The 21293-nt window shown below is 34.5% G+C and overlaps 1 protein-coding gene across 1 annotated transcript; it reads right to left on the bottom strand.

Annotated features, from left to right (window-relative positions):
• Positions 1-2619: 2619 nt before the first annotated feature.
• LOC101894585 (uncharacterized) lies at positions 2620-20289 on the bottom strand. The gene is made up of 3 exons (XM_005180471.4): positions 20079-20289; positions 14122-14305; positions 2620-3695 (listed from the first exon to the last, which is right to left on the bottom strand). The coding sequence occupies exons 1-3, from the start codon at positions 20287-20289 to the stop codon at positions 3542-3544; spliced, it is 549 nt and encodes a 182-aa protein (XP_005180528.1). The 3' UTR covers positions 2620-3541.
• Positions 20290-21293: the final 1004 nt, after the last annotated feature.

Raw genomic sequence — 21293 nt, 5'->3', positions numbered from 1 at the left:
TCCAATTTTTCTGTTCAAAACTATTTAAACGTCTCCATATGTAGATTCTAGAGACCACCAGTGACCTCGATACTAAATTTTCAGCTCTATCCCTTCAACCACTGCCAAATTTAGTAACATTTGTACGCAGATCCAAAACAATCAAAATCTCTCCATCCTAGACACCAACAGTGATCCAAAATTAGCACCATTTAGTACTTTTCGTACAACTACAGTACACATTTCCAAACAAACCTCCACATCTCAATTCCAGAAACCAACAATGATGTCAATATCAAATTTGAGGATTCCAACCCTTCACCCAATACCAAATTTATTTCACTTTAGTACGTTTCGAAAAACTATGGTACGCATTTGCAAACACACCTCCACACCTTAACTTATGATATCGACCGTTATTTAAATATTAAATTTCAGAATTTTATCTCCAGCCAGAATTTTATCTATAGCACACATTTCCAAACTCACCTCCAAATCCCAACTTCAAATACCAAAAGTTATTTTAATATCTAATTTCAGGATTTTATCTTTATACCTTTAACAAAGACTAAATTTAGTACCATTTAGTACTTTCCGGTAGCGTAAAAGTAGTGCTCCTATCAAAAAATGCTATATATTTTATAATTGACCTCTAATTTCTTAATTACAGCCTGAAATTGGCTGAGAGTTAATATCTCGTCAAAACCCACTGATACATTGAACTTGTTTTATAATTTTTTGTCATTTGTTTATCGGAGCTTCTAAAATACACTTTATATTAGTGGAATAATATATGGTATACCTAAAGTCAGTCGAAAGAAGGCTTTGAGTTTAGAGAAACCCTCGAATTCGAGTGACTGCCTTTCTTCCTTTCATTTTCGATGGCCTAAGATAAACTAGATATATAAGATTTAGACCAGCAGAATATAATTTCGTCGACAGCCTAGTTTTCACGTATACCAGCGTTTTCTAGCAATTGAAAATCACCACACATTTCGTATTGTAGGATTTAAGCCATTTAGGGACCGCTTTACCTAGAACAAACAAACCCGAGAGCTATAAGTCCATCGTGCCATTTTTGAAACCCTCGAATATGAATAATTTTTTTTAATGATTTCATGAAAAAAATTAAATTACTCAAAATTCTCACAATGGTAATATTTAAGCCATTTGACAATACTGTGCTAATCAATTAGTTCATATTTCGCCTTAAAGTATGCTTTAATTTTCAATTTGCTGCGTATTACTCACCACGGTTACATTTGCTATAAAAACGATATTTTATTTGAAATTTAGACAATTTTTCTTTATTTTTTATATTATCATTTAAGCAATAATAATACAACATACATACATACTTACAAACTAAAAAACAAATATTAACAAAATAAATAATTGTTAAAAAAAAGTCATTAATATGGCTAGAAATAAAATTTGTGATGTTGTTTTTTTTTTTTGAAGTTTAAAGATTTTAACAGATGAACATTTTTTGTTGGTTGCTTTGTGGGAAACATTGTTAGAGAGGGGGGAAATGGAGGTAAAGGGCAATGAATTGCTGTAATCTATCTGTCTATATGATCTTCAGGATAGGGTTTTTTGGTGTAGAATAGGTAAATAAATGCGGAATCCTTTGCAACGAGCAGCATTTAAACCGAAAATCAACAAGTTAAGCTGTGTGCATATGTGTGTGTGTGTGCAAGCGGGTGGAATTTGTATACGCTTGCCTGCCATTGTGTTGTTGCAGTGAAAATTGCACCAGACCAAAAAGAAAAAACGACGAAGAAACAAAAAAATATAGGAAACAGGCAACAACTAAATCCCCTGATAAAAGTGCAAAATTAAATTGTGTTGGAAGCTGCTGTTGTATGGAGAGGATTTTGTGTGTGTGTGTGTGTGTGTGTGTGTGTGACATTGGAACAGAGGCGTGTCCAGGTAAGGTTTTGGATGTATCCTTGAATTTACTGTGATAGAGGCTACGCCATTGATGCCAAGGATATGTTCCCTGCAATATTACGCTGCGAGTGAGTGTTGTGTTGTAAATGATGTTCCTGGCAAATGGACATATTGGGACCCATGAAGAGTCGACAGTTTTACGCAGCAAAAATGTACTGCAGCTTCTGCGGAATTGTTGTGACAGTAATGTGCCAATACTTCCAGTGTGAGAAGTTCTTATTTTGCTTTAACAATTTACAGGGATCACTTTTTCTGGATGTTTGGAAGTTCTGCCGTGAGTTGTATATGTTGCTTGCAACATACACACACATCCACTGCATATTGTCAACAATTTGTTGAAATTTACAACCAAAGACTGCTGCAATTGCATTTTTTTGCCAAACTTTTCATTTGCACTTGGCGATTTTTTTCAATTTAATGAAAAAACCTTTGGGTCCAATCGTTTTGGGTTTTGTTTTTTTTTTTTTTTCTCTGGCATTGCTCTTTGTCCGGACCTGATGATTGCTGACAAAATGAAATCGTTTGTAACTGTATTAAGGCAGCTGAAACAAAACAAGAAACCCAGAATAAAAAAAAAACACAGTCAGGGAACAATGAAAAACTGGTGGTCATTCATTGTTGAATGGCGTAAAAAACAACTCAAGCGAAAGGAGAAATGAACGAAGGCAAAAAGAAAAACAACAATTTAATGATGTCTCAGTGGAGTGGAGTTAACAAATTTTAAATAGTAGCAATTAAACTTGTAATAAAAAAAGGAAAATGCACTTTTGTTGTTTTGTTTTAGTATCTGGGAAATAATCGTCGCTGGCAGAGAAAGGGATTTTAATTCTCCCCTATCTCTGCCTTCGCTCTTGACAAACAAATAAAGTAAAGTAATTTACTGAAAATTTAATATGATGTGTAGTTGTGGTGTCTCCTGGCCACATGTCAATAACATTTGTTTAATTTATGCAACATAATTATTTACATTCCACTTTAAATTACTGGCCATGCAACAGCCTTCCTCGTCGAGGGCCATCAAAGACCGCAATAACATGAACAAATGTAGCCAAGTCCCCCCACCAAATAACGTCCAGAAAATGTAACAACACTTGCGGTTATACTCAGCTCCACACTTTCCCCAACACACATACATACACTCACACTTACATTACAGCTCCCCCAACTTGGGGTCTTGATTTCCTTCCTTTCTCTGCAAAAGATAAAAAGTCTTTAAATTTCATGCCACTCATTGAGGCAGGAGTTCCATGTCATATTTGTAAGATTGTTTTTTTTTCCTGTTTTCATGTGCCAATTCATTGCCTCCTTCTAGCCAATGTCCTTCAGCAGCCAAGAAGAGAAAAGGGAGGGGAAACAAAACAGGATAATGGTAAAAAAGCAAATAAAAGCGTAAGATAGCCATTAAATATAAATAAAAAAGGGTAAGTTTTTTTCCAGCTCCTTCTTTCCATATTTACACAGGATGCAAGTAAGTAAAGGGATGTAGAATCAGCAGCAACAGCAGCAGAAGATGAAATAAGAAAATACTTTACTAAGAGGTAGTCCTGGGCAATCTACCTTCTCTACACTTCAGTGGCATTTCAGTCAGTTAAGTTCTTCGTTCCCCGCCTTAACGTGGCTGTGGTGGCGGCAGGGGACCAACGCCTGGACATGGCATCCTCTTGGCCAACAAACGACAGAGGGGCACATCACGCACAGCATCGCCAATGAACAACGACAACAAATACCATTGTTTCATGCCGGTTGATTGCACTTTGTAGTTACTGCCAAAGAAAGAGAGAGAGAAAACAAAAAAAACAAATGAAAATCGTATAAATGTTGTTGGTGATGTTGCTGTTGTTGCTGCAGCTGAGTTTTTGCCACCGACGAGCTTTTGTGTTGTAGCTGAAGCTGTGTGTTGTATCCGATATCCAAATGATGCCACATAAACTGCAACCGTATTAAAATAAAGCCAATGTTTTAATGCATCCACTAAAACAGAAAAAGTGTTGCATTCATCTGGAGTTCGCTGGAAATCATAATCATAGATTACAGTGGGGGCTTGATATAAGTGATGGGAGAATATTTGGATATTTCATATGGTTTAAAAAAGATTTTGGATTTTGAAAAAATTATTCATTTTTAGAAGAATTCTTTCCTTGAAGAATTATTTGGAAAACCTTTAAAGAAATCCCTTCTAAGTTCAACATTAAAAAATCAAAAAAAAATTTTTTTGTTGTGGCAAAATGGTCAGGATTAATCCCTTTATTGTTGTTTTTATAAAAACAACGTTTGGTTATTAGTGGAGAACGATGGTAATGTTTAACAGGAGGTATGACAGGGAATAATTAGATTCCGGAAAGAACCACCAAACCCCATCAGTTCCCTAAAGGGATTAAGCCTGACCATTTTGCAACAACAAAATATGGTATCCCGAACAAACAAGCCAATACTGTTCTAAAGAAAATATACTAAAAATTATAAGTCGGTTTTGGCGACAGATGTATACCCTCGCTTATTTAAGATATGTTGACATGGGCTATAATTATTCAAACTGTTGACCCACCATGAGGGAACGTACCACAAGGAGTGGGAAAATTTTGACCATTTCGATTTTGACATAAGTCTGATATAAATATCAAAAAGTGCCATATGTATAGTCCATATCTGGCACCTTGTAATATTTATATCGGACTTATGTCAGAATCGAAATGGTCCAAATTTGCCCACTCCTTCTGGTGCCACCCTACTTCCATTACGTTATATGAGGTATATTTGGAAAACCTTGAATTATTGTGAGGTACGAAATCTAGAGGACCGAAGTATTCCACTCCATCTAATACTTTGAGGAGAGGTACCAGAAAGAGTAAACCGATAAATTTCACATTCACATAAGATATCTGGCTGAGAGAAATACTTAGAAGTTTGAAAATATCGCTGACTTATCAAACTTATATCTAGCTCGAAGATGGGCAATATCGGCTCAATCCTTTTGCTACCTGACCCACAAAACTTCATCATTTTCATAGAAAATAATTTACCTTAAAGAACAAGAAAGCATCATCCAATTTTGTCTAGAACGAAAATGTACAATATCGCTCCCCTCCACCAAGTACCTCTCCTACATGGGGTCAAAATTGTCATATTTAGTATTGAAAAATGGCAACATTTGTGAGGGAGGAACCAGATGGACATGTCATCTTCACGCAAGATATTGTGTTAGTAGAAATATTGCAATGTGTGAAGTTTAGAGTAGATCGGTCACTTATTTCAAATTTTATAAACATTTCGGTTATTCAAAATTGTATCCCTTTGTGAAGGAGGTACCAGAAGGAATGGACCGATATCTACCTTCTCCAAAACAGATCTTGCATCAGTAGAAATATTATAATTTGAGAAACTTGAAGAGAATTGGAAACTTATTTCAAATTGTATGAGCGTCTTGGTTATTCACAATGTTAAACCCTTTGTGGGGGAGATTCCAGAATTAGTGGTCCGATATATTCCATATTCACACCAAATGGTGTGATAATAAAATATTGGAATGGGTGAAATTTGAAGTGACTCGGAGGCTTATTTCACATATTAGAAGAGCTACAATTATTAAAAAATGTTGACCCGTTGTAGGGGAGGTGCCATAAGTAGCGGGCCGATATATTCCATCTTCACACCAAATCTTGTTTTTGTAGAAATATTGAAATGTGTGAAATTTTAAGTGACTCGGAGGCTTATTTCACATAATAGAAGAGCTAAAATTATTAAAAAATTTTGACCCGTTGTGGGGGAGGTGGCTGAAGGAGTAGTCTGATATGTCATATCTTCGCATCACATCTTGTGTTGACAGAAATATTGGGATGTGCCGAGTTTGAAAAGAATCAGATGCTAATTTCGCATTTTATGAGCTTCATGGTTATTCAACATTTTGACCCTTTGTGGGAGAGGTACCGGAAGGAGTGGTCCGTTTTATCCATTCTTCAGAAAAAAATCATGTGTTATCATAAATATTGGGATAAGCTAAATTTAAAGATAATCGGACTCATATTTCACATATTTTAAGAGTTATGATTATTCAACATGTTGGCCCTTCGTGGGGGAGGTATTTGATGGAGTTGACCGATATTGTCCAATTTTGCTCCTGGGCAAGAAAAGGCGAAAATATTAGGATTTGCAAAATTAGGACAAAATAGGATGAGGTTTTCTTCTTGGAAAAGGTAAATTATTTTCTGTGAAAGTTTGATGTTAAGTGGGGGAGGTGCCAGAAGGAATGAACCGATATTACCCATCTTCGAATTCGATCTAAGTTTGATAATAATATTACGCAGTACCAAGTTTGATCCAAATCGGATATTGTATTCGAGAGTTCTCGTGTGCAACAGCCAGCCAGATAGACAGAAGAACGGACACACCTAGATCGGCTTCAAATGCCCTGAAATAGATTTGATCCAAAAAGACCTAGTTTCTGAAATCACTATTTCGATGAGGCATGTTTTGGACGTATCAAATGATATATACACTCTATCGTCATATGGCATAGGGTATAAAAATACGATATATAAAAAAATTTGAAATTCTATATATTTCCTCAAAATACTCATTACTTCCCCATAGAGTATTCTTAATGATTTATTTTATTCAGGTCCCCCTGTTGATACATCTCCGACAGTAATATAAAATTGTAACAAAATGATGCATTGTATTAAAAAAACAGCAACAAAAACGACAGCAACAGGAGGTGATAGTTACAGAAAACAAAACGAAAAAACTGCGAGAGAGGGGTAACAGAGGATGAAACAAGCGTAAAGTAAATATAAAAGCGGATTAAAAACAATAATATCTCATAAGTAGTAAAAAGTAGAGTGAAATACTTTTGCAGGGAAACAATAAAATAAATGTTGAGGACCCACAACAACTACAACAACAAAGAGACTTGTTGGAACCTCAGTATACAGAGAGGAGCCAATCCCCAACCCCATGGGCCTGATTGAAGAAGAAATGGACCCCTCTCACTACATTTGAAGGTACAAGGACCGTAACTATAATAATAACAAGAACAACAACAACCATACCAATAATAAGAAGAACAACAAACATAAATACAATCGTGATATTGTTTTTAATAAATCAAGTGCAAATGAAAGTTGAAAAATTATCAAGAAATATTATGGAAAAAGGAGAGGAAAAGGAGAAGAAAAAAACAGAAAATACTGGGGACATTAACAAGAAAACAAACAAACTAAAGGCTGAAGTAGGATTGGAGGTATGGGTGAATATTGTAAATAGTGGATCCTTTCTCGTAAAAAGGGGGGTTCTTGGTATCTGTAGTAGTCTATTGTCTATGGCATGACAAAGGAGTAAGCTCTCTGAACTTGGGGTAGAGTCGGATGTTTTAATAGGTTATTACGTCTTAATAAAGGCTTAATTTTTAATTCTAAAAATTATGTTTTAATTCTGAAAGGGGGGAATTGAATGTCATGAAGGTTAGGGAAGCTTGGGTTTGAAAAAGAAATATTGTTCAAGTTTATTTGTTTTAAACTGGATAAAGCTTTTTTATGTTAAAAAACATGAAGATAGTTAAGTATTATTTATAACTGAATAATAGAAGTTTTTTATTTAATCAAGAGTAATATTCCTTGGGCCACTCCAACTGCTTTGTAGAGCAGTTTTAAATGCTACCTACAATATATTTTTCTTGTCCATTTTATATAATTTATAAAAAAAAACTTAATATGACATCTCACCTATGAGAACTTAAAGTTTCAAAATTATTATACCCTCAGCCATATGGCTGGAGATACGTCCAAAACGTGCCTCATCTAAAAAACGATTTTAGACATTAGGTATCTTTCTACCAAATCCGTTTCAGGACATTTGGAGCCGATCCACGGGCGGGCGTTCATCCGTCTATCTGGCTGGTGCGGTCGATAACTCTCTAAGGGAGTGTCCAAATGGGTCCAAATTTGGTGTATCGTAATATTATTATCAAACTTACATGGATTTTGGAGTTGGGCAATATCGGTTCACTTCTTCTGCTACCTGCACCACAAAAATTTAACATTTTCGTAGAAAATAACTTACCTTATAGAACAAGAAAGGATCATCAAATTTTGTCCTAATTTTGCAAATCCTAATATTTTTGTATGTTCTTGGCTAGAAGCGAAAATGGAAAATATCGGCCCACCCCCCACGAAGGGCCAACTTTTGGAATTATCATAACTTTTAGAAATTGAGAAAAAAAAAATCCGATTGCCTTCAAATTTAGTTTATCCCAATATTTTTGATAACACATGATTTTTTATGAAGAAGGGACAAAACGGACCACTCCTTCTGGTACCTCCTTAACAGAAGGTCAACGCTTTCACAGAAAATAATTAGCCTCATAGGACAAGAATTGATCATAAAATTATGTGCATACATCCTAATCCTAGCATTTTTATCACTGCGGGGTGAGGTGTGAAAATGAACAATATCGGCCAACTACATGAAATATTTTTCCCACAACGGTCACAATTTTGATAGTTATAACTCTCATAAACTGTGGAACAAATGTTCTTCAAATTTAGCACATGTTAACATTTCTAACAACTCTAGATCTAGCATAAAGATGGGATAGATCAGACCACTCCTTCTGGTACTTTCCTTAAAAAACCAAACGAGTATCCGATTCCTTTCAAACTCGGCATATCGTAATACTTCTATCAACGCAAGATCTGGTGTAAAGATGGAATGTATCGACTACTCCTTCTGGTACCTTCCCCACGCCGAGTCAAATTTTTGAATAATGATAGAGTTCAAAAAATGCAATACAAATATTCAATTCTCTTTAAATTGCTTATGTCCTAATATTTTTATTAACACAATTCTGGTGTGAAGAAGGGATATATTGACCTAAGCTTTCTGGTACCTCCCCCACGAAGGAGTCAAAAAGAGTATCAGATATCTTTAAAACGCGGGAAATTTCAATATTTGCATCAACACAATATCTGATTTGAAGATGGAATATATCGGCCCACTCCTTCTGGTACCTCCCACATAAAGGGGTCAAAATTTTAAACAATTATACCTCTCAAAAAATGCGAAATACGCATCCGATCCTCTTAAAATTTCATCTATCTCAATATTTTTATTGACACAAGAACAGGCGTGAAGATGGGGTATATCGGCCCACTTCTTCAGAACCATAAAGGGGTCAAAATTTTGAATAATTATACCTCTAAGAAAATGCGAAATAAGTTCCGCAGGTCAAACAAGCTTTCAAATTCTTAATGGATTTTTAACATCAGTATTTTTCCAAATTTTGGTATAGGACCCATAGAAGGCCATCCATTTATTTCATGATAGAGGGCATAATAAGTTCCATCTTACGTTTAAGAGAAAACAATACTATTTTATGAAAACCCGGTTCCCTGTAAACCGATCTGGTTTATGGAAACCGAAGAAAACTTGAATTGTTTATTGTTTCAAATTTTTTAAATAAACAAAAAATATTTCCTTTACACACCTGCATCGGTTTGAATATCTGGCTGTGTGTGAGAAAGATGTCTTCGAAGTGTAAAAAATTACATTATCAACACATTGTTAAAATAAGCTCTCCTAATGAATAGCAAAACAAATAAGTAAACAACAACAGCAACAATAACAACACCACTCGAACAAAAGTTTCTAATAATGTGAACATAACGACGACTGTCACAAAATTCATAACAAAAATTAAAAAAAGAAAGAGAATTAGGAGGGTCTACAGGAAGGCAGAGGGGAGAGTTTATTAAAGTACTGACGAAGGTGATGCTGATGCTGACGACATTTGCATACATCTAGTAATTTTTACCTTTACTATGAAATGCTATTTCATAAGCCCCCTCTCTTGCCCCCCTTATTCAGGGTCTCAACTTTGGCTCGAATTGTTTGGGCAAAACTTTTGCCTTCTCTCCATTCATCCATTCGTTTGCTCATTCACTTATGACAATGGAGTTCACCAAAGTTTACATATGTCAAGTGCAGCATACACACATAGCCTAGACTATTGCATAGGAAAATATTTAAAATTGTGGAATTTTATCAGGGGAGTGCAAGGGGTTTTCAATGTATAATAATAATTCCAAAAATAAAACAAAAAATTGAAATATACAAAAAATAATTCCACAAAAGGGTCACTTGGTTGGTCCATTTCGTCTTTTGTAATGACAAATGTCCAGAAAATATGAAACTTGTGGTCGTGTCGGTCAGCAACAACAATAAAGTAATTATTTTTGTATTTCATTGAGGGCATGGGAAATTTTTCGAAAATTTAATCATAAACAAATATTATTAAAAATCACAATAAGAAGAAAGGAGTGAAAGAATTATTCAATAAAACTTTTTAATAGAATTCATTGTAAAGTACAAGGGTATTGTAATGGAATTGGGGACTTTGTTGGAAAATAGTTACAAATTTATATGCTAATATTTTATAAAGGTGACAATATTTAATTTATAGTTAAATTCATATGGCGTCCAAAAATATGAAAAATTGGCTATGGTTTTCCGAATTGTTTCAAAAAAAAAAAGATATTATTGGAATGCAACTATAAACCTATATTACCTCTCAAATATCCCGATTATTTTAAAAGATTCAGTTTCGAGAAATCTATCGATTTTAGGAGCAATATTATTTTAATAAAATTTTTTTCCCATTATATTCCAATAATTGGTTTGAAAAAGTGTCCTTCACACATACATTCGAACCCTAATATTGATAAAAAAATGTTTATTCAAATTGCTTGTTATTAATAAAAACAAGTTAAAAAGTATCAGTCGGTTTTGCCGCCAGATGTATATCCTCAGCCAATGTTCGATTGGTGTGATTTCTGTTATGGTTTTTGAAATTGTTGACCCTGTATGTAGTAGGTTCCGAAGGAATGGGCCAATATTATCCATGTTGTATAGGTCCTAAATAAACATGATATAAATATTACGAAGCGCCAGGTTTGGACTATGTTGGTTACTTCCTACACTTTATATGAAATATGTGAACGTTTTGCCTTTTAAAATCTCCAACCCTTTATAGGGAGAGGTAGCAGAATAAATGGTCTTGGTCCAGAATAAATGATCTATTTATAACATTTCTTGTGATCATAGAAATATTGAAATGTACCAAGTCTGAAGGAAGTCGGATATTAATTTCCCTTTCAAAATGTTGACCCTTTGTGGTGAAGGAGTGAGCTGATATATCCCATCTTCACACCAGATCTTGGGTTAAGGAAAATATTGTGATGTGTGAAATTTGAAGTCAATCGGACTCTTATATCAAATGTTAGAAGATATAGAATTATTGAAAATTTTGACCCTTTATGGGGGAGGTACTTGATGGAGTGGATCGATATTGTCCACTACAGAGTAAGCACTGATGGAAATATTAGGATTTGCAAAGTTGGAGCAAAATCGGAGCATTTTTTTTTTTTTTTGGAAATTTTGACATTTTTTGTGAAAGAAGGAGTGAACCGATATTGCCCATCTCCGAACTTGGTAATAATATTACGATATACGAAGTTTGGATTAAATAGGATAGTCTCTTCGAGAGTTATCATGCGCACCTGCCAGCCAACCAGACGGACGAACGGACATCACTAGATCGACTCTAAATGTCCTGAAACGGATTTGGTCCAAAGAGACCTGAGGGCTAAAACTCTTATTTCGATGAGACACGTTTTGGCCGTATCAAATGTTATATACCCTCTCTAGCCATATGGCCGAGGGTATAAACAGAACTTAAAATTTAGACCATTTTAAACAACAAATAGGATACACAAGGTATCAGCAAAATACCTATAAGTGTTGCCATGTTTGCAAATTATTTCTCCTCGTTTATTAATGATTAAACATATAATCTTTTGAGAAAAATGCTTCCAAGGGAATTGAATTTCCCCCGGATATTCATGATTGTTTTGAAATTCACATTCACATCTTTCCATTGATATTTTTTTTTTTTTTTTTTTTTTTGAAACTCGTTGAAAAAATCTCTCAACTTCTTTGAAATTTCATGGAAAATATTCTTTAGCAGCTCCTCTTCTTATTGTTGTTATTTCTTTGCCTTCTGTATCTAAAATTCCATTACAATTCCTTTGTTTTCCTATTCATAGCAAAGATCTATCCCACCAAGTATTAGCTTGAGTAAGGTCAGTGCCATGGCATAAACATTACACAGGAATTTATAGCTGCTTCTCTTTTTTTTTGTAAAAACTCAACAGCAGCAACAATAACTTTTTTATTGATTTCCAACGCTTTAATTTATGTATATTGTCATTTCGCGAATATAAAATTATGAAATATAAAAATAACGGTCTTTTGTTGTTGCTGTTTTTTCGATAAAATTAAATGTTCTCTGACAAAGTGGGAGAGAAAAAAAAGAAAAGAAAAAGTTTACTTTGTTTTGCTGCGTAAATTAACAATAAACGTTAATCATGAACAAGGAAAAGTCTCATTGATATAGGGATTCAATTTTCTTGCTAAAGAAAATGTTGGGAAAGCTGTGAAGAAAATTGGCGAAAAAGGGATTGCCAACATTCAAGCAAAAAAAAAAAAAAAAAAACAAGTAAAAAAGCTATAAGTTCGGCCTGGCCGAACTTTGAATCCCCTCCACCATTTGGAACGATTTTGGCAATTTTGAAAAACAATAAAATCCGTTAAAAATTCTGTTAAAATCTTAAAAATACCAAATGTAGCTGCTGCATTAGGGTCTTTACGACGACATGAACCTGTATAGGTCACTTTTGTCATAAGCCATTACAATATTCAAATGCGAAATTTAAAAATAATTGGTGAATAATGTAGCTAAAATCATCAAAATACCGAATATCGGAGGTACCGTTATATGGGGGCTATACGAAGACGTGGACCTGCACAGACAACTTTCTGTCATAGGATGTAGTATCCATTACGAACTTCAAATACCCAATTTTAAAACAATTCCGGTAAATAATGTAGCTAAAATCAACAAAGTACCGAATATCAGGAGGTACAGTTATATGGGGGTCTTACTAAGACGTGGACCTGCACAGATAATTTTCTGTCTTAGGCTGTAGCATCCATTTCGAATTTCAAATGCAAATTTGAAACAATTCCGATAAAAAATGTCGCTGAAATCATCAAAATACCGAAATTCAGGAGGTACCGTTATATGGGGGCTATACCAAAAAGTGGACCTATATGGCCTATTTTCAATACCAAAAGTCTTGCAGAAATAATATACATTTGAGTAAAATTTTATCAATCTACTTCATTTCGTTCGGAAGTTAGAGTGATTGCCACAGACGGATAGACGGACAGAAGGACGGACATTTCTAAATCGACATAGAATTTTATGCTGATCAAGAATATATTTACTTTGTGGGGTCTAAAATGTTTATTTCGAGGTATTACAAACGGAGTAACAAACTTAATATACCCTCCATACTATGGTGGGGGTTATAAAAAAACTAAGAGGAAGCTGTTTTATAATCAACAAGAAATTGTCCTTTTTTTCTAAGTTTTCAAATCGCAATCTGGCAACCTTTCACCCTTAAATACATCTCCTGTTTGAATTAATTTTATTTTGTAAAGAGAAACGGTGCTTCAAATCCTCCTCAAAAAACACACTCCTTGTTGACAACTCATTTTGAAGAATACAACTTCAATGATAAAGTTTCCTCCAATGATTTTTTTCTTCACAACAACAACAGCAATCGTTTACTTAACTTCAAGACAAGTGAAAAAAGACATTAAATTATGCACAAATGAGTTGGCATTTTTCAAATAAAAATTGATTGGAAAACATTTCGACGATGTAACTGCAGCTACATCGTGTGCTGGCTACGGTGGAGTCATTTAGCCAACAGCAAAGCAATTGCAATGACAACAACAACATCCTAGGAATCCAATAACAAATGAATGCATTTGACAATGACATCTTTAGCTACAATAAATTCACAAAAACTCCAAGTAATCAATGTTAAGATGACGTTGCTCCGCAAGGCAACGTCAATACCCCAGAAACGAAAGTACACCATAAAATCGACTCATTACACATGTAAACGCTGTCTCATCATTAGGTTGCAGCAGATCAGCCAAACCACCCGTAACAACATTTGCTGTTTTGCTCATTGACATTTTGGATACCACTTCAAACGTCAGTGGACCAGAAACTCAGTCATGCCATTTGGGAGGAAGAGAAAAAGAAAGAGAGAGAGGGAGACATACCTGAAGACTTCCGACCAGTTGGGATGTGTTTGGCTGGCACGTCCTGGACGTGAGGCATGCAGACGACAAGGTTCTTCCAAAATGCAGGCACGTTGACCAAACTCCCTTTGGATTTCCTTTTGGGCATATTCTGCATCGTAAGCCAAATGGGCGGTGTCACGTTTGCTGCGGGCCCGGTAAGTATCTGGAAAAATAAACAAATAAAAAATTAACAATTTGTGATTAGCATTATTAGTTTTATTAAGTCCGGCGTAAAATTTGTTTGGTATTACAAAAATATCTCACGCTTCATTGTGTCATCGGACGTATCATACCCTAAAATATGCTTCCAGCCATAAACCATACCATTTTTTGTGGTTTGTTTATTTTCTTCATATCGCTTTTTTTTTGGTATTTCCCCAATACCATCTCTTGTTGGATTTGTATTTCATATGGCCTTGACCCATTTTCTTTATATCTTTGGACAGGTTTCTTTAGCAAGCCCCCGAATGGTTGGTATATTGGTTCGATAACACATACACACATACGTGCGTTTGTTAACATGGATGGTCGCATGGATGGCTAAATGAATGAATGATAGCTTCAAATCAAACACAAACCACGTTTTTTCTTCTTCGTACACCAACAATGGGGAGCTACTGGATTCCAGTACTTATATGCATATGAGCCACATGTCATGTACGTGCCTTGACTCAAGTTTAAGAAAGACCTTTTGTCATCCGCGCCACCACAACCACTAACAGCCATATGGCCAAGAGAGCGAAAAACAGAAGCGATCACAACGGCAGTTAACCCAGTCAGCCAATTCACCTGTCAGTTGCTGAACTAAATTCATGGTAAATTCAATGAAAAAGGGCTTTTAATTTGATTTACAAGCGGTTTTTTTTAGGTTTTGCTGAGGGCATATCGAAGTACTGTTTAATTGGGTTAGCGTTACAAATGTCAAGTACTGGGGAATTCCCAATATGGAAGGGTTAAGTTTTCCTTTTTTGGATGAATAAAATATGTGTTTTGAGGGCAATTGTAAATATGGTGGGAAAGGTTGTAATTTAATAAAATAACGTTTTTTTGCAACGTTTGGGAACTCATGAGCGAGGGGAGTGTTAAGGGGTTATTTATTTATTTTTTTTAATCAAAAAATAATAATATAAAAAATCTTGTTTTAAAATAGTCATAGGAAGAGAGAGTTCATTGTTCAATCCAGTTAAAGACAGTTAAACAAAAAAAACATGAATTTATCCCCTGTGAAAGTAAGAGAGCCATTTGAGCCAAATAACCTATCTCAAAATAAATAAATTTGGTAAATATGGCAGTTTTGTAGAAACCCCGATTTCGCACGACCTAAATTCACATGTAGCTTTTCTGCCATTAAAAAAGACTAAAGGGAGCAATGCTACAGTTTTAATAGTTTGAGTCTGTATTTATTATTACTGTCAACACATAGGGCACGAATTATTATTATACCCTCCAACTTGGAAAGGAGGGTATATTAACTTTGTCATACCGTTTGTAACATCCCTAAATATTTTTCGTAGACCCCATAATGTATGTATATTCATAATCAGCATAAAATTCTAAGACGATGTCCGTCTGTCTGTTGAAATCACAATACAGCCCACATTATTTGACGTAGAGCGTCAATAATAGCAGAATAATTTGTATTGTGTCTAGGATGGTTGGTATTGAAAATGAGACACATCGGTCCACGTTTTGGTATAGTCTCCATATAACGGTATCTTCCGATATCCGGTATTTTGATGATTTTTGCCACATTTTCCCACGAATATTTCTGAAAATTGGTACTTGTAGGTCATAATGGGTCCCAGTTCGTGCGCCGAAACATTGTATGTATAGGTCCACGCTTTGATATAGCCCCCATATAAATGTATCTTCCGATATTCGGAATTTTGATGATTTTTGTCACATTTTATCACGGATTTGTCTAAAAATTGGAATTTGTTGGTCATAATGAGTTCTAGCTCCGTTGGCGAAATATTGTATGTATAGGTCCGCGTTTTTGTATAGCCCTATTTAGCGGTACCTCCCAATATTCGGTATTTTGATGATTTTTGCCACATTTTCCCACGAATATATCTAAAAATTGGTATTTGTGGGTTATAATTGGTTCTAGTGTTTCCATTACCCTAAGGTGGAGGGTATTAAAAGTTCAGCTCGGCCGAACTCAATGCTTTTTATACCCTACACCACATAGTGGTAAGGGTATTATGTCTTTATGCATTTGTTTGTAACATGGAGAAGGAAGCGAGATAGACCCATAGTTACTTTTGAGGATCTCCATAGAATCACTTTCTGAGTTGATTTATGCATGTCAGTACGTCTGTCCGTCCGTCCGCCAAGTATTCTTGTGAAAAAAATGCAGGTCGCATTTATTATCCGATTGAGATGAAATTTTCCAAACAACATTTGTTTGGACCAAGGACGAGCCCTATTGAAATTGGAGATAATCGGTAAAAATTTAGATATAGCTCCCATATATACCTTCGTCCGATTTGCCTTTTATTGCATCAAACGTTTAATATTAGCCCGAAATGCATGGAATTTTGCACATACAACCAAATTAGGCCTCAAAATAAGTATGCCAAATTTGATTCGAAATCGGTTCAGATATAGCTATAGCTCCCATATATATTGTTCACCCGATTTGTTATTTTTGTCCACCGCCGCCGTAATATGCACTATGCAACAACAATATTTGGGGAAATATATCAAATACAGCTCAGAAATACATTTGCTAAATTTTATCGAGATCGGTTCAGATTTGGATATAGCTCCCATATATAACTTCGTCCGATTTACCTTTTATTGTGCACCAAACGTCTAATATTGGCCCAAATGGGATGGAATTTGGCACTTACGATCGAATTGAGTCTAGAAGCTAGTATATCAAATTTGGTGAAGATCGGTTCAGATATAGCTATAGCTTCCATATATATTATTCATCCGATTTGTTATATTTGTTACCCACAACCTTAATATGCACTCCGTAACAAAGATATTCAGGGAAATATATCAAATACAGCTCAGAAATATCTTTGCCAAATTTTATCGAGATCGGTTCAGATTTGGATATAGCTCACATATATATCTTTATCCGATTTCAAATTAATTGTGCACCAAAAGGGGCAATACAATTCCGAATTTAAAAGATACAAATGCTTCGGCATATTTAGTCCTTTGAACTTTAAATTATAATTATAATCCTAGCTTGTATCATTGAATTCTCCCATAAAAACTTTTAATTGTTATGCCGAGCTCTACTAAATTAGCAAAGTGGTGTAGGGTATCATAAAGTCGGTCCCGTCCGGCTTTAGGACTTTCTTTACTGGTTTTACTTGTTTACAGTTGAATTGAGGATTATCTGAATAAATATTCTTGAAAACCTTTAGGATGAAAAGTGGTTCTTCCTTCTCCTGATGATATATAAATTTTCCGAATTGGTTTGAGCCGTAGCCAATTTAGAGTAGCTTCATTGGCTGATATATATTTGTTTTGTAGTGCCGTCTACTTTTGAGATTATATCTGATTCGTAAACTAGTTTTAGGGGCAAAATACCTCTATACAGAGTTTTTCTAAGTCTAAATAGTTTTCCTTTAAAGAAAAAGCCAACTGACTAATAATTAACGATTTAAGAATGTGATAAATTAGATTATCATCATCCAGTAGATGGTACTGCTGAACATCCAAATGATGCTCTTCTTTACTGTTCTATTGTGGATGATCTGAATAAATATTCTTGAAAACCTTTAGGAAGAAAAGTTGATCTTCCTTCTCCTTGGGTGATATATAATCTACCCAAATTGGTTTATGTTATTTATCTCCAGCATCTGATTGAGTGATATATTGATTTGGGATGCCATCTAGTCTTGAGATTATTACTGAATAGTAATCGAATTTCAGGAATTCTCTTAGACATTTTTTCTTAGTTTAAATAGTTTTCCTTTTAAAGAAAAAGCCAAATGACTAATAATTAATGATTTGAGAATGTGATAAATTAGATTATCATCATCCAGTAGATGGCACTGCTGAACATCCAAATGATGCTCTTCTTTACAGTTCAATTGTGGATGATCTGAATAAATATTCTTGAAAACCTTTAGGAAGAGAAAATTTGTTTTTTCTTCTCCTTGGGTGATATAGAATCTTTTCGAATCGGTTTGAGTCAAGGGATAAATTTGGGAATGCCAGCTATTTTTGAAATTATTATTGAATCGTAATCGAATTTAAGGTGTTCTCTTAGATATTTTTTTTCTAAATTTAAATAGATTTCCTATTAAGAAGAAGCCAAACGACTAAAAATTAGAGAATGTGATCAATTAGATTATCATCATCCAGTAGATGGCACTGTTGAACACCCAACTGGCGTTCTTCTTTATAGTTGATTTGGGGATGATATAAATGAACTTGATAGCGAATCTTACGGGCGAAATTATTTTTTTTTTTCTCCTTATGTTTTTAATGTGTATTGGTTTGAGCAGTTACTTATTTATAGTTGATGTCTGTAGCATTAAAAGAGCCATCTAGTTTTCAGATTATAAATATAAACGAATTTTAAAGGTAAAATAGTTCTCAAAGAAAGAATATCTCAAATTTAATGGATTTTCTATTAGGAATAAGCCAACTCACTAATAATTCGCGATTTGACAATGTAATAATGTAAATTGCCAGCATCTATTAGATGACGCTTCTTATCACCCACATGATGTCCTTCTCTACATTTGATTTGAAGATGATCCAAATAAAACCGCTAGAAAATTGTCTTCTTTTTCTTGAATGTTAAATACTTATCCGTATTTTCTCGTTCCAAACAAATTCAGAGTTGGTTTTTCTTTAGCATAAATGGCTGATATATTTATGTTGGAGTGCCATCTACTTTTGAGATTGTTTCTAAATCGTAATCTAGTTTTAGGCGCAAAAATTATGCTCTAAGTTAAAACAGTTTTGCTGTGAATAATAACTCAACCGACAAGTAATTAATGATTTAATAATGTAATAAATATAATTGTCATTATCCATTAGATGGCGCTTTTTATCACCCAAATTACGCCTTGCCTTGCCACTTGATATAATAATGATCTAAATACATTATTCTTGATACTTTAAAGTAAGAATGGGGCTTTTTTCCCCTCCATGAATTTTACAATTTTACCTGCATTGATTTGATTCTTTACTACCCTCGAGTTAATTTTATCAACCGGTAGATGGCGTTTTTGTAAATCATGAAATGTTGTATTAAAATTCAAATTCAAATTCTGCTAGTAAAAGGAGGTCAGTAAAATGACTATGTCTAATGTATAATTTTTACGCAATTAAATATTTCAAAATGTTTATATATTTAATCGCACGTTTTTCGTTTTTAGAAAAGGTTCTTCTCCACCTATGGTCTTAATGTAGCACAACACTTGAATGGCTATGACCTCTCAAGTCACACTCACAACATTTTTTATTTTATTTATTTAGAGTCAATTCCTTCCAGAAACAACAAAAAACGGCCAATGGCCTCCCAAACAACTTTGTTTTCAATCCAATTCACACGAATTGTATTTAATATTGCGCAAACATTCCAATCATTGATTAAAATGTAAATTAATTTAATATATTTTTTATTCTTATATATTCCACTTCTCTTCGTAGAAGCAATTCTATTGTTTTGGTCAAGGAACCTTTGCTTGTCGGTCTGTCTGGGCGATTACAAAATTACAAAAAATTTCCGCTTCGAATTTTGAACTTTCACTTTGATTCTTTTCCTAATTAGCATTGCCATAAAATAAATTGTTATTTTGTTTGTTTTAAATTTAAAAATAATTTTTTTTTTAAACAATTCTAGGGGTCAAAGAATTTATGTAGTCTCGGGACAATATTTCCGTAACATTAATAATTTTTATTGTTTTTTAAGGCTTTTTGAGTTTACTTTTTTCATCCCAATTTCCTTGACTTACTTGGATTCAAAGAGTACGCCAACTTCTTGGCAAACTGCGAGAGGCGTACGGATGCCACAATAACCGGAAAACCAATCAGCTGTACGGGTATTTCAAACAAAGGCTCATTACTTTGGGCCATTACACCATTTTCCAGTAATCCCTCCAGCAGAACAAACAACACATAGAGGGTGGGTATGAAGGTTAAATTTAAAACAAATTTCAATTTCATTTTTGCTAAAAGTCTTTTTAAATTCTTTTTTTAAGTTTCAAATAAAATCCTTTGCAAAATTCCGACAACTATTTTTTTGTTTGATTTAGATTTTCGCTCAAGGGACCACCGCTTTTAAGCAACGTATTAAAGCAACTGATTACAAGCTTCGCTTGAAAACACCAACAAACTTGGCCTAAAAGTTTTACAGCCAAGACATACCAAAAACATAAAAACAACAACAACAACATCACTGCCAACATAAAAAAGAGCCAAGCCAAAAATTTACCAACAAAAGACAAGCTGCGCCAGACCGACAACTAAATAAGAGAGGATGATGACAAACGGCATGACGTTTTGTGAACAAGGCGTTGTTGTTGTTGCATTGGATGGTTGAGTGGCTGGCTGGGTGGCTGACTAAAAACCTTAAAGGCCGCTCAAAAACCATAAACAAATATTGTCAGGCCAAAAACAACAACCACACCAAAAAAAAAAAAAATAATTCGAAAATATTTGTATAGCAAAAAAATCACTAAGCACCAAAAATAATATTAAACAAAATTACTGATGGCCAGCTAAATGTATTTATTGGCAATGATTACTTAACTCTCTTTTCGCCAAATATTGGCCAAGTTTGGTTGGTGTTGCTGCCGCTGCCGGCTTAACTGTTTGCTTGCATTCATACCATATGGAGGTTGTTTCCATACACCCAACTATCTGCAGGCCTCCATGAGGAAGGCAAAAGACGCCAGATTGAAAGTCATGCAATTTAAAATGGTTTTAAGGCGAAAAACCCAGAGCGAATTCAAGCAACATTTACCTATTCTCAATGCTCTACAAAGGGTAACTTCGTTCAAAAGTTTTTCTTTAAATCTCAGAATAATCATTTTTTAGCGTCGTCGAGGCGCAATTACCAGATGTACATGCGGTTTTGCATGGAAAATACATATAACCCAAATTTGCCTTTTTTTCTCCCATTTGATTACTCACCCCATCTCTTCCTAAGTGTTTTTCAATCAAACAGG

The sequence above is a fragment of the Musca domestica genome, unplaced genomic scaffold (genome assembly GCF_030504385.1).
Source record: "Musca domestica strain aabys unplaced genomic scaffold, Musca_domestica.polishedcontigs.V.1.1 27, whole genome shotgun sequence".
Classification (NCBI taxonomy): Eukaryota; Metazoa; Arthropoda; class Insecta; order Diptera; family Muscidae; genus Musca; species Musca domestica.
The sequence above is the reverse complement of the archived record's forward strand: the minus strand, read 5'-3'. Positions and strand labels throughout refer to the sequence as shown.